Source organism: Equus asinus, chromosome 23, assembly GCF_041296235.1.
Source record: "Equus asinus isolate D_3611 breed Donkey chromosome 23, EquAss-T2T_v2, whole genome shotgun sequence".
Taxonomy (NCBI): Eukaryota; Metazoa; Chordata; class Mammalia; order Perissodactyla; family Equidae; genus Equus; species Equus asinus.
The window spans coordinates 24,807,436-24,820,508 of NC_091812.1; the positions used below are offsets into that span (position 1 = coordinate 24,807,436).

The 13,073-nt window shown below is 44.9% G+C and overlaps 1 protein-coding gene across 11 annotated transcripts in view; it reads right to left on the reverse strand.

Moving 5' to 3' along the window:
- Positions 1–1,172: 1,172 nt before the first annotated feature.
- The window catches only part of TLE4 (TLE family member 4, transcriptional corepressor), a 142,029-nt gene continuing 130,128 nt past the window's right edge, over positions 1,173–13,073 (reverse strand). For all 11 annotated transcript variants that reach the window (XM_044767618.2, XM_044767617.2, XM_044767620.2 and 8 more), the window contains 6 exons: positions 9,235–9,484; positions 7,886–8,133; positions 5,602–5,749; positions 5,035–5,185; positions 4,623–4,699; positions 1,173–2,858 (listed from right to left, as the gene is read on the reverse strand). In XM_044767618.2, coding sequence (XP_044623553.1) covers positions 2,751–2,858; positions 4,623–4,699; positions 5,035–5,185; positions 5,602–5,749; positions 7,886–8,133; positions 9,235–9,484 — 982 coding nt within the window. In that variant the 3' untranslated portion in view covers positions 1,173–2,750. The remainder of the gene's footprint in view (positions 2,859–4,622; positions 4,700–5,034; positions 5,186–5,601; positions 5,750–7,885; positions 8,134–9,234; positions 9,485–13,073) is intronic.

A 13,073-nucleotide genomic window follows, 5' to 3' on the forward strand; every position in this document is an offset into this window, starting at 1 on the left:
ATGATAGGAAAAGGATGCTCATTTATTTTAAGAAGCTAAGTTTAATTATGCATTCGTCTCAGTTTTTAATCCAGCACAACAGCCAATGTTTTGGATCTCTCTAAAGGGAAATGAAGAGCATCTCAGACCTGACCCATCAGGAACCCACGGAATTTCAACTCCTCTCGGAAGGCTCTTTGCCCCTAGAGGTATAAATGCAGTGTGCAAGTGTCATACTCTTTGTGCCAAATGATTTTTCTTTTACTCCCAATCTTGATCACTTTTTAAGAAATTTTAATAAGGATACACAGAAATTAATTGAGCTAAGAAAATTTGACAAACGTTATCCCCCGAGGTGGCAGCACTCACTCCCATTTGAAGGGCTGCTTCCAACCCCACTGATGAACACTGCTGATCTCCGCTTAGCAGCTGAAGAATCAACCCTCTTACAGCGGATCACCGAGCACACCCCAGGTCACCACGGGGCTCCCCACCCCCAGCCTTCTTCCCAGCACAGCCTTAAAACGTCAGGTTTTTGAGTCCCAGGAATTTAGAATTCTTTAAGCTCCTCCTTATGCGGAATCTCCACCCCCAACCAGAAGCAGCCCAAGAGGCCTTGTGCACTCAAAGACTTCAGGGCATTACATTGGAAATGTTTCCCAAATCCACATGGCTGGAAATGGTGCACACGGGCTGACTCTAAAGCAGCAGTGGCCCAGAGAACTTACTTTAATGATGGAAATATTCTCCAAATGTGTGCAGTCCAATCTGGTAGCCACTAGCCACATGGGACTACTGAATACTTGAAATGGAGTTAGTGTGACCGATTAACTGAATTTTTAATTTTAATACAGTTAAATTTAAACAGGCACAAATGACTAGCGGTAACCATATTGAACAGCATGGCTCTAAAAGCATCAAGACTTGGAGCAACATGACCACTTTTTGATAGACAATATTTTCACAAACCAAAGAGGTACTCAAGAAACATTGTGTAGCAACCTGTCATTGACAACCTCTTGTGTGCTCTTCCCAGATGAAAATAAAAACAAAGTAGTGACAATGAAAAAACCCACATTACTTTAACATCTGTCTCCTTTGAATTAAATTAATAATTTTTAAAAGATAGAAGTGGCAGAGTCAAACATACAAAATAAACTAAAGCCAGCAAAACAAAGAATGAGAAATAAGCATACTAGAAGTTATTTATGTTTAATGCTTAAAAGTCTGAATGCACAAACAATCTACCATTACAGAAGTACTGGTGGTCAATACAATGCATTAGAACTATGTACAATGCACAGTTTAGTATCAAAATCTTTCTACACTGTAGAGTTTTACGAAACTGTTAATGACATCAAACACTAAGCACTTAAGACACCATTTTTTTTTCTGCTACCACATTAGGAACGTCATTGGACAGTCCATTTCCACTTGCAGCATCCATCCATTTCTAGTATGAAATTAAGTAATTTTCTACTTATACAATAAAGTTTATCTACACGGTTCTCTTGATTTTGATCCATAGCAGCAAAGGCACTGTACATCAGCAGATCCACAGACTTAAAAGATTTTTAAAGCATTCAAACAAAAAATAATAATAAAAAAAGGAGTCACATATCATAGTTTAACAGCAACAACAACAACATAAAAGATAACACAATGTTTCTGGCACAATGGCACAGCCTGTGTCCATTTCAGGGACATCCAACTAAGACATGGAAAGGCCTGGGGATAAAGAAAGCAAGTCCTCCTCGAGGCGAGAGTCCATTCTTTCTGGTTTCCAGAGAGAGGCCCCCGCAATCCTCCTCTGATGTCCTGGTATTGGAAATGCCTTGACTTGCACAGCAGGAGGATTCCTCCCCTGAATCTGTGCAGTTCCCCAAGAACATGCCAAAAAATAGCCCATAATTTCTCCTAATGACAAAACCGCCCAAAGATAAACATCTCCCTTTGCAAAGAAACGTGGCAAAAATATCCAGAAGGGATTAAGTTCTCTCTTTGAGGCCAGATTTAATTTGTTCATCTGTCTATAATACAATAAAAAAAGGCATTAAGAACATATTACAAAGACACTTGTCAACAAGTCAAAAAAAGAAAAAAGAAAAAGTCCAATTACTTTTATCGAATATAATCTAAAGCTCTAGATATACTGGTTAAAGTTGTCCAAATAGACTCAAATGAATATGACGTGGCCTGTCCTGTTTTAATTATTCAGCCAAATTTCCAAACATCTTTAAAATAAGTAGAAAACAAAAACAAAAAATCTAATAACACAGCAACATATTGCTTCCATATGTAATTATACATTTCACATCTCTATACAGTCATTAGTCTACATTTAGTGACATTTTAATCAATTATTTTAAACCTTCCTTTCCCCTCCTTTGCCAAAAAAGGGGGGGAGGGGTATCAAATACAACGCATCCTCATTATCAATGCGGGAACAGAGAGCTTCATTTCGTCAGTCATTGTTAGAAAGCCTTCTTTAAACAAAATAAATATATTACAGATATAATACATAATTAAAGATTCCGTTCACTGTTATGTATGGTTATCCCATGTTCTTCCAAGTAGACAGCTGAAGATTTGGTATCACAGGTTCTTAATGAGTATTCACGATTCAACAGCAAGGAGGCAGCGGGGGAAGGAAGGGGTTTAACTCCACGACTGCAATGAGCATTGAAATCCTTGGTTTTAGATGCGGGGGAAGAAAGGATGACAGAACAAAGTGCTACAAGGAGGAGTCCAGTTCGCATGAAGATTTGTCCTTAATAAATAACTTCATAGACCGTGGCCTTCTTATCGCCAGAGCCAGTGACAATGTATTTGTCATCTGCCGAGATGTCACAGCTAAGCACCGATGAGGATTCTTTGGACTAGGAAAGAAACATAAACAAAATGTTAGGCACTGAAAGAAAAACCCATAAAGACTGCGAGGCAGGACTGGAGCAAAAGGAAGCATAAGGTGCGTGTTCCACTGACCAACAGGAGCCCAGGCGAGGGCCTCCCTAAAATGGCCAGGCCAGGGCACTCCTAGGGACACCCCACCATGTCAGTCTACAGGCTCCTGCTCTCGTGACATCAGGTGCCAGGCAAGTGGGTGGTACGAGCCCCCGTGCTGAGGAAGGAAGGGCCTACTTCCGGGGCTGTTCTCCGAGCCGTTAGGAGCAGAGTGTTACCAGTACAGAGAACCCTCAGCCTCCCTCAGATGGCCTGGATTCAGGGGAAGCTGCGAACAGCAGGCGCATCGCCCAGTGCGCCAGTGCGTGAGCCTTGGCTGCCTCAGACGCACACAAGCGCAGGTGGCTCACCTGCCTGCCGCCTCAGAGGGCTGCTGCAGGGTCCAAGTGAGGCAATACATGGAAAACAGCATGGCCAAGACTATAGTTTTTGAGATAGAGAAGGTAAAAGTATTTCCAATATAAAATCTAATTTTCCCATGTAGAAATAGAACACAAATTTGCAAGCAGGGAGGGATTCAACAGTGAGAAAGAAAAACGCAGCACACTTAGAGTTCTAAGTGTGGATACCTTGTTCAACTACACTAACCACACAGGGTTCAGTGTGCACTTGTAACTGAACTGTGCTAAAAACACACACACACACACCAACCAACCCACCCCATAGGATCTTAAGCAGGACTTTGAACACTTAAGAAATAAAAGCTTGACATGCAGTTCCTAACCACTGCCAGTGTTTCTCAGACTTTTGATTGCAACCCGTAATAAATATATTTTACTTCATGACCTAGTATACTCGAAGACATAGTACTTAGACTTAGTACAAAAGATGCACTCTAATATTTTTTATTTCATTTTTTTTAAGTCTTGATTGGGACCATCTAAAAAGTTGTGACCCACAACATGGAAAACACTGTTTTAGATTATAAACGTCATGACAGCAAGAATCAGCTATTTTTGTCCTACTGCTTATCTTGCACAGTATTTTCACTTAATATATGTATTTTTAGATTCAACTGAATTATAGTCTACTCTATGATGGCTTAATATCACTTGGTCAAGAAAACTGCAAATCTGTTATGTTACTCCCAAAAAAAGAATACTTAAAAAATAATACCCTAAATACAGGCTAAAAAGAGAAGTCTTAAACTTGCCTATGAAGTTTTCACATACCAGTAAAAGAGATTCCCAGGAGAGAGATTGTGTGTATTATGTTTCACAAACTACACAAAGTACCACTGAGTCAACAACAAGAATAAATGTTTATAAAATTAATCAAGATTTATTGAGCTTTTCCATAAATTCAAATAAATAACAACACTAATAAGAGTATTCAGCAAAATGCTCAAATTTTAAAAAGATACAACCCAAGGAAAAGAAAAATCGCACAGACAGAAACTTCTACTCTAGTGTACAAAGGGTCTGAGGCATGAAGAGTCGCTTAGTGCAAGGGGCACAGCAGTCCGGCTCTGGGCTCAGAGGGACTGGAGGAGATCCCTATCTCCAAGGCTGCGGCTGTGACACGCCCCCCCAGGCACAGTTTTCCTCTTGCACTGGGAACACACACTAGCTCCTAGCTCCCAGGACACTTACGTGCAGTACCAATCTGCCAGAACACACGGAGAGAGTCACCATGCACGGAGCACACAGAGAGTGAAGGGTGAACAAGGTGAGTGTTACCTGGAAAATACTGGCCCCGTACGGTGTTCTCCAGGCATTCAGAAGGTTGTCCTTTCCAGTGCTTACAAACCATTTCCCTACAGGAAGAGGGTTTTGAAAAAGCCATGTTCGTGTTACTTTGTCAGACACCAGAGATTTCCTTTACAGAACAACAAACTAGAAAACTCAACTGACTTGCAACAAACAATAGTTTCCTTTCCTAGATTTAACGCGTCATTTACACATATGACAAGGATAAAGTGGATCAACGCCAGAAAAGGACATGGCAGTAGGGAAGCAGGCACGTATGGCAGTGATACAATTCTGAAGAGGGACACGTTAATGAACTAAAAGACCTGACTTAAATGAACCAGCAGGAGAGAAGAAGGGACGATTCTCGTTGACAGAAAACGGACAAGAGAGGCTTGCTTACCACAATGGGCAAACTTGAGTGACAGCACACAGCTCTCGTGAAGATGTAGCTGGTATTTGTCTGGCTTGGTGACATGCAGCACTTCCACGTTGCTGTTCTCCATTCCCACGGCGAGCCACTCTCCCGTCGGGCAGTAGCCCAGAGAAAAGATCTAGAATTAAAACAAGTGAGAGTGGCGGTGGGTACAGAAGATGCACTTCCTTTTCTTCTGGGGACACTACTTAATTATGAAGAAAATCAAGATAATTTCAATTGTACAGGAAGAAATTAAAGCCAAATAGGTGATCCCAAAAGTAATGAGACAGATTTCCACAATATGACTTATCAATTATGTAAAATTCAAATACATACAGAGTAACAGTCTTTGAAATAAAAGCCTGCTAGAAGCTTATAATAAATGACTATTTTAATTCTTTAATAGAATATACACTTTTGTATTTTGACAGAATACAATACAATTTTCAGTTATCTAATCCAGGTCACATGGTAAGTGAAAGCCCCTTCCTAAGGATGTCCTCTATTTCACAAAACCACATCCTCCAGCAGGGCCCAGGTACAAGCGCACACCTGGGAGGTGAAGTCGTGCTGCTGCAGCTGCCGCCCCTCGCGCAGGTCCCAGGATCTGACCGTGTTGTCCAGGCCGCCCGTCCAGAGCTTGGTGCCATCATTAGAAATGTCAATACAGCTGGCCCCGTCTGTGTGGCCCTGGAATTGCCTGAAAATGTCAAAATGCAGGGAAAACTTTTGAAAGTTAGTTTTTAAGTGAACTCAATTTAGAATGCCTTGGCGATCAATTTCATTGCAGGCCTTATTTGTAGATTTCATTTTGCTTTATGTTTCCTAATTATTCAAAGTCATAACAAAGCATATAATGAAGAGAGACTGAAGTTTAACTGAGATGCCGAATTTCCTGCACTTTTTATTCTGAACACTTAGAAAGTACTCTTCAAATTACTCTTATGCTAAAACATGATAACTATAACTGATGGGGAAACATCTCCAACTGAAGAAATAAACAAAAAACCCCACAGCTACATGTATATGAACTAATCACAGACATATTCTGAACCTACTGGAGAATTTATGAGGATGTAAAGAGCATCTTCCCTTCTACAAAGCGATGGGATGGGCGCAGGGAGAGGCAGATCAAACTCCCCAGTGAGCAAGAAGGCAACTGCAGGTGGCTGTGCAAGACAGAAAGGCCACTCTCAAGTCAGGCTCAGGGAAACGAACTCAGTGTGACTCAGCTACCCCAGGAGCTGGTCAAGTGGACAAGACACGGCGGGAGAAGGGGCTAAAAGACTTCCTTGTAGAAGCCTTAGCCAAAAGAAACAAGAGGGATGACTATTTTTGCCTTTAGAATCATATATAGAGCTCAGTCCTGCAGAACACCTTACAGACAGGAGAGGCCTCTTTTCCTTCCTCGCTCCCCTTGCATAGCCAGGCTTGGTACAACCTTCTCACACCAGTTATCGGGTCCCGCCTCCTGCTTCCTGCTCTCTCAGGTGCTGACATGTGGACACTCATCTCAGGGTTTACCTGTCAACACCGATCCTCCACAATCTCATTTCTAAACAGACATCTCAGTTCTGTCCATCCCTTCTTAAAGGCGGGACTACACATCATCTAGACCTTTTCAGGGTGAACGGCACCAAACGCAATGCCTGGGCCCATGGTAAGTACTCAACAACTATTGTTATTTTATTATTATTATTTTTTAAGTGAGGAAGATTGGCCTTCAGCTAACCTCTGTTGCCAGTCTTCCTCTTTGTGCTTGAGAAAGAATGTCCCTGAACTAATATCTGTGCCAATTCTTCTCCACCTTGCATGGGGGACATCGCCACAGCATGGCTTGACAAGCAGTGTATAGGTCCACGCCTGGGATCCAAACCAGCAAACCCCAGGCTGCAGAAGCAGAGCACACAACTCAACCACTATGCCACGCAGCCAGCCCCTCAAGAATTTTTTCTTTGAAGGAATAAATGTGTCAGATACATACGGCACCAAGGATAGTGCCACACACTGTGGATCTTCTCAACGCGTGTCTATCGACAATAATGGTTTGTTAGCAAGCAGAGATGGCAAATTACAGATGTCTAATGAGCTCATGAGCCAGCCCTGGTGGTCTAGTGGTTAGAATTCGGCTGTCTCACTGTCTCGGCCTGGGTTCATTTCCCGGTCAGGTAACCACATCACCCATCTGTCAGTTGTCATACTGTGGTGGCTGCATGTTGTTGTGACGCTGAAAGCTATGCCACCAGTATTTCAAATACCAGCAGGGTCACCCATGGTGGACAGGTTTCAGCAGAGCTTCTAGATTAAGGGAGACTAGGAAGAAGGACCCGGCCACCCACTCTTGAAAAAATTGGCCATGAAAACCCCATGAATAGCAGCATAGCATTGTCTGATACAGCACTGGAAGATGAGACAACAGCAGAAAAAGACCTGGCAGGGCTCCACTCTGCTGTGCACAGATTCACTAGGAGTGGGAATTGACTCAATAGCACTAAAAACAACACGGAGCTCATGAGCTCACGGGAACCTTATGAACGTTAATTATGTAAAACTGACCTCATTTTTTTAAACCTGAATTGGTGATGCTTAGTATAATGTCAAAACAAACAAAAAAGGAAAACAACTCCCTTATTTGATAAAGTTCAAATAGTGCAGAAAACAAGATTTTACATCAATGGTTTCTAGCATCTTAAAACGGGCCCTTTCTTAACAATTTCTACTGACATATTTATATTTCATCTTTTAGACTAGCAGACAGACACACACACAGATCTCTGGCACAGTGTGGGGCAATCAGCTCCTCCTCACGCCCTGGTAAGGGATTCAGCTGACCCACCTCACCAGCGTCTGGTTGTGTAGGTCCCACACAGCGATGTTGCCGTCGCTGCAGCACGAGAAGCAGACCTTGGAGTCGGGGCTGATGGCCAGGGCGTAGCAGGCGGGGGCCGAGGACGTCAGCTCAGCCTTGATGCGCGGGGTCGGGGCCGCCAGGTCCCAAATAGACAGGGTACTGGCTTCGCCTCCCACAATTAGGGTGCGCCCATCAGGGAGCAATCGGCAGGAACGGATGTAGTTATCCCTGTTCTGTAGAGACAAAAACCATCAAGAGATTACTCACGAGGAAAGGAAAACAGCATTAACATGAGAGCAGAAATCCATAAAAGTATTGTGCTCCCTCCCGGTTTTAATGAGCCATTTTTACTTTTGACAATGATAAAGTGGATTAATGCTAGAAAATTACATGAAATTAGGGAAGTACTTAAACTTGATCTACAAAATTTAGTACTGAGATATTTAATCTTAATTAGCATGAAAATGCAAAGATCTAGACCCACTCCCACCACCACCAAATCAACCAGCTGCCTGAGTCATTTGCCCACACAGACACACGCACATGCGCATGCAGCCACCCTCACACCCCCGGAGCAGCCATGCCGGGGACGGGTGTGCTCGGCCCAGCTGGAGAAAGGCCCTGGAACTGCCCAGCTCATGGTCTCCTCCCTTCACCAGGCCCGTGTCCCTGGCTAAAGCACAGCACAGGTTTGATTCAGCAGCATCAACTGGAGGCTAGATGTGACCAAGGAGTGATAAGCGACAGAAAACAAAACAATTTCCTCCCAGCTCATGAAGTTATGGGAATCCTGTATACATAATTATGTTAAATTGACCTAGCATTGTGTTGCAGCAAAAAATTCTACTGCTGGTCTAAGGAAGAAAATCAAACTACAATTTCCCAAATAACTCAAGGACAAATACCCAGGAAACGGTTAAGGGGTAGCTAGTGCTTGCCACATGAAGTATTAAGTACTCCTACCTCACAAAGTGACAGATTACAATATTCATGTGCACTCTCACAGACACCCCTATGGGCTCTTAGTTTTCTTAAACCCCTTCATCAGATAGGAAAACAAGTGGTTTGCCTGTTCCCACACACTGGGCAGTGGTGATGAAAACCATACCGGTGCATGTGCCATCTGAAGAACTGGATAATTCTGCCTTACAGAACTGGAAGAAGACACACCTCCTTGTCAGCACTCTGAATCTCTGAGCGAAAGACCACGACCCACCGACGACAGCTACCCCCTCGGGATCAACACTGAGTGCTGCTCTGACGTCCAGGTCTCTCACCATCCTGCCCTATTTTCTGAATGAAGCTCTAAGCCCGGTTCGTCTGTGTTCACTCACCAGACAGTCGAGCTGAGAGACGGGGCTCTTGTTGCCGGGGTGGCTGATGTCCCAGACCTTGACGCAGCCCTTCCCACCCGTGTACACGTGTCTCGTGGGGTTGCTGATGGTCACTGCGCACACCACCTCCCCGTGGTTCAGGGTGTTGATCTGGCGAGCATGTCGGGGGATTCCGTGTCCAATGAGGGCGTCGGGGGGGAAAGGGACGGGCTGCATCTGACCGTCTGCAGTCACGTGGAAGGAGTATGCTCTAAGGCAGTGGAGAGGAGAAAAGACAGAAAGAGAAGAATGTGGAAACTGTTACTTAACTGATTCATGTAGTGAGATAAAAAATAAAACATCTTTAGCACTACTTATGATTTGCATACAAGTCAAATGTACCTAGGATGGGGGAAAGAATACACTTTTCAGAGTCATAGAGCTGGATCTGTGATCAAATCTCAGGTGGACTCTTCACTACCCACTGTGTGACGTTAGTTACTCAGCCTCTCTGAATCTCAGTTTTAATCTTTCAAATGGAGAAAACGTTACCTACGTCGACAGAGAATTAAATAAGACAGCCAATGTCCAGTACAGTGCCTGCTCCTTCAGGGCACTCTGCATACTTGCATCGCCTTCTACTTTGGGTGATTCAGAGGCCTACCATGAGATTTTGCCTTTAGATTACTTCAGTCTCATCAAGTGACTTACTAACGGAGATAAATAAGCCAAATTATGAAGCTTTAAGGAGTCAAGAGTCTGGCTTTGAAGGTAAAATGGCAGAGGTGCCCCCAACCAAAAATAAAAAAATAAAAGGATAAAGTCCTACCAGACTTGACAACCACAAATTCTAGTAATTCCAAATGGCCTGGGAAGCCGTCCTGCAGGACTGCCCCGAAAGCTCCCCTGGGAGCGCCCATCAGCAGTTCAACAGCCGCTCATGTCTGACTGAGGAAGACTCTCCAGGTGTGACAACATTTGGTTCTAAACGCACCTAAGTTAACATCTCCCTCAACAGACACCTCTATTCTGAGGGCACTGAAGTCAAGGAGGGGGCCAAGGAGTGGGACTGCTGTGAGGCAGGCTGGGCTCCTGGAGGCAGGGGACGTCAGCAGTGGGTGGCAGGAGCTGGTCTGTCTTGAGGGATATCACAAGCAACAGCCCAGTTTGGAAATGATGTCATTCTGCTTTGGCATGGGACTTCGGAATGTGTTCTCTTTACACAAAGAAGTTTACAAAAGACATACCAAGGGAAAGAATTTGTGGGTACACAAAGGACGGGAGCTTGGGCCAAAGTGCAGGGAAGTTTTAGAATCAAATGAAAACAGTTTATGGTTCCTTAATGCAAAAGTCTACAGGCTAGCCACATTCATCAAAATTCAGCTCATGACTGAGGGGCCCTCATCAGCCACATGTCTCCAGAAAGGATGATGTACGCACTGTGGTGGTGAAAGGCATGGGCGCCTGACAGTGGAGGGCTTTTCCTATCTCTGCAGACTACTGAGAAGGGCTCAGAACCAGCCTGGAGAAGAAAGGTAGTATGTCAGACTTGTCGAGCGGGGAGCTGAGAAGACAAAGGATCTAAGATACTTCTTAAGTGTCAACAGACTTGGAGACACACTGGATGTGTGACCTGAGAGAGATGCTGGGGAAGACTCTAGGGTTGGAACCTAGGTGACTTGTCGACTGCACTACATTATAAGGTGAGAGGGAACCAAAACTAAAGGGTACGCAGGTTGGAGGCAGACAGTTTGGTTTTCTTCAACTTGAAGGCAGATGGGAACCCAACCAGCTGAACAGAAAGTTGAGCACTGTGGTTCAAGAAAGGTCAGCTGAGAAAGATCAGCATGTGGTCATTGACAAAGAGGTGACAGCTGAAGCTAAGAGGCAGAAAGCATGGTCCTGGAGCAGATTACACAGTGAGTAGATTAGACGCAGAATCTAAGAGAATGTTTTACATTTAAGGAAGCACCAGCAAGAAAGTCATAGGCAGCTAATAAGGAGGATGATCATGATCAAGCAGAAGGGGCAGAAGATGGACAATCACATGACAGCTCACTGAGAGATGCATCCATTCCACATGGATTTACTGGGTACCCGAACCTGCCAAGCAGCACACTAAAAGGATAGGGGATACAACAGAAAGAAAAACCCACATACCCGCATTCTCCTAAAGATGCTGGGTGGGAGGGGAGCAGGTGGGCACATACATTAGTGAGATACTCACATAAATAAATATAAAAACGTCAGATGGTCAATGTTATGAAGAGTGGACATGGCAGGGTGCTCCTGGAATTTTACAGAGTGAGGAGGACAGGGAAAATGCCACAGGGCTGAGATATACAGAATGGGTGTTAGGGGCCGGCCCTGGAGCCGAGTGGTTAAGTTCACATGCTCCACTTTGGTGGCTCAGGGTTTCGCTGGTTCAGATCCTGGGCACGGACGTGGCACAGCTCATCAGGCCATGCTGAGGTGGCATCCCACATAGCACAACCAGGGGCACTCACAACTACAATATACAACTATGTACTGGGGGGCTTTGGGGAGAAGGAAAAAAAAAAAAAGAATGGGTGTTAATTACCTAGGCAAAGAGGAAGACGGTATGAGAAGGAGGATGGCAAATTGAAGGCCAGAGCAAGGTCAAATGCTTATTATCCATTTCATCAGAAAATACTGATTAAATGACTAAGATGAGCCAGGTGGTGTCAGGTGCTGGGAATTGGGGGTGAACAAGACAGACCAAGTCCCTATCCTCCAGAGGCTGTATCCAGAAGGGAAAACAGGTATCACACAAGCAGATACGTAAGTAACCTCAGACGGTAGGAAACGCCGTCACACACACATGTGGTTTCAGAATGAGAGACTAAAGGTGCAGAGACGTCTGAGGTGAGCTGAGACCTGAGGGAGGACAGGGGCCTGGCACATGCTGAGGGGCATGAGGAACAGCAAATGCCAAGTCCCTGAAGCAGACCAAGGGAGAAGGCCAGAGCGTGCTCAGGAGAGCGGAGAGTGCCACGCTAAGAGAGAGGCAGGGCCACATTACAAAGGGGCTCGCAGGCTGTGAGGAGGAGCTGGACGTTGCTCTGAGTAGAACGGGAAGTCACTGAAGACTTCTGTGCAGGAGAATGATGTGATCCAGTTAATGTTTTAAAGGACCCTTCTGGTTGCTGAGTGAAGAACAGATTGTAGGTGGCAGAAAGGAGGAAGGAAAACTAGTCAGGAGGCTAGTGCAGTAATCCAGGGGAGAAGCCAATGGCTAGGGCGTGAGAGAGGAAGTAGGGAACAGACTCACAATTCACATGATCACTCTGGCTGGGTGGAGGTAGAGGGGGCTATGTTGGATGGGACATTTGGATTCTGGAGGTGACACAGTGAGGGGCGATCACAAAGTCTTCTTTGTGAACCTGTCAGTAGGTGACTGCAGTTGAGAAGGGCAGAAATTCACTAGAGGTGATGTGGTCCAAGGTTCCTGGGGGGCTGACCACGTGAACACAAGTCACCCAGGACGATGGCAGGCTCTGAGTGGAGGAAGACCTTGAGCCAAGTGTGAAGTCTTCAATAAATTGAGGAAATCCCCCAACAAGGTAGAGAAGCAAGTAGAGTCCAATGGCACAAGCCTGAAAAAGGCAGGATTTTCACAAAATGGTATGAGTTCGGTTCTAGAAGAGACTGGAGAAGGGGGTGACACAGCCTTTATCACCCTCACCGCTGGCCCTGAGGATTGTGGGTGTGAAACAAAGGAAAGGGCCCTCCTGAGAGGGCTGCAGGCGCAGGGGTCCCCTCAGGGGCCAGGTGTCAGTGCAGGCAAGGAGGGGAAGGCGGCAATGCTCATAGAGAAAGGGTGAGATTCTGAGGGATGA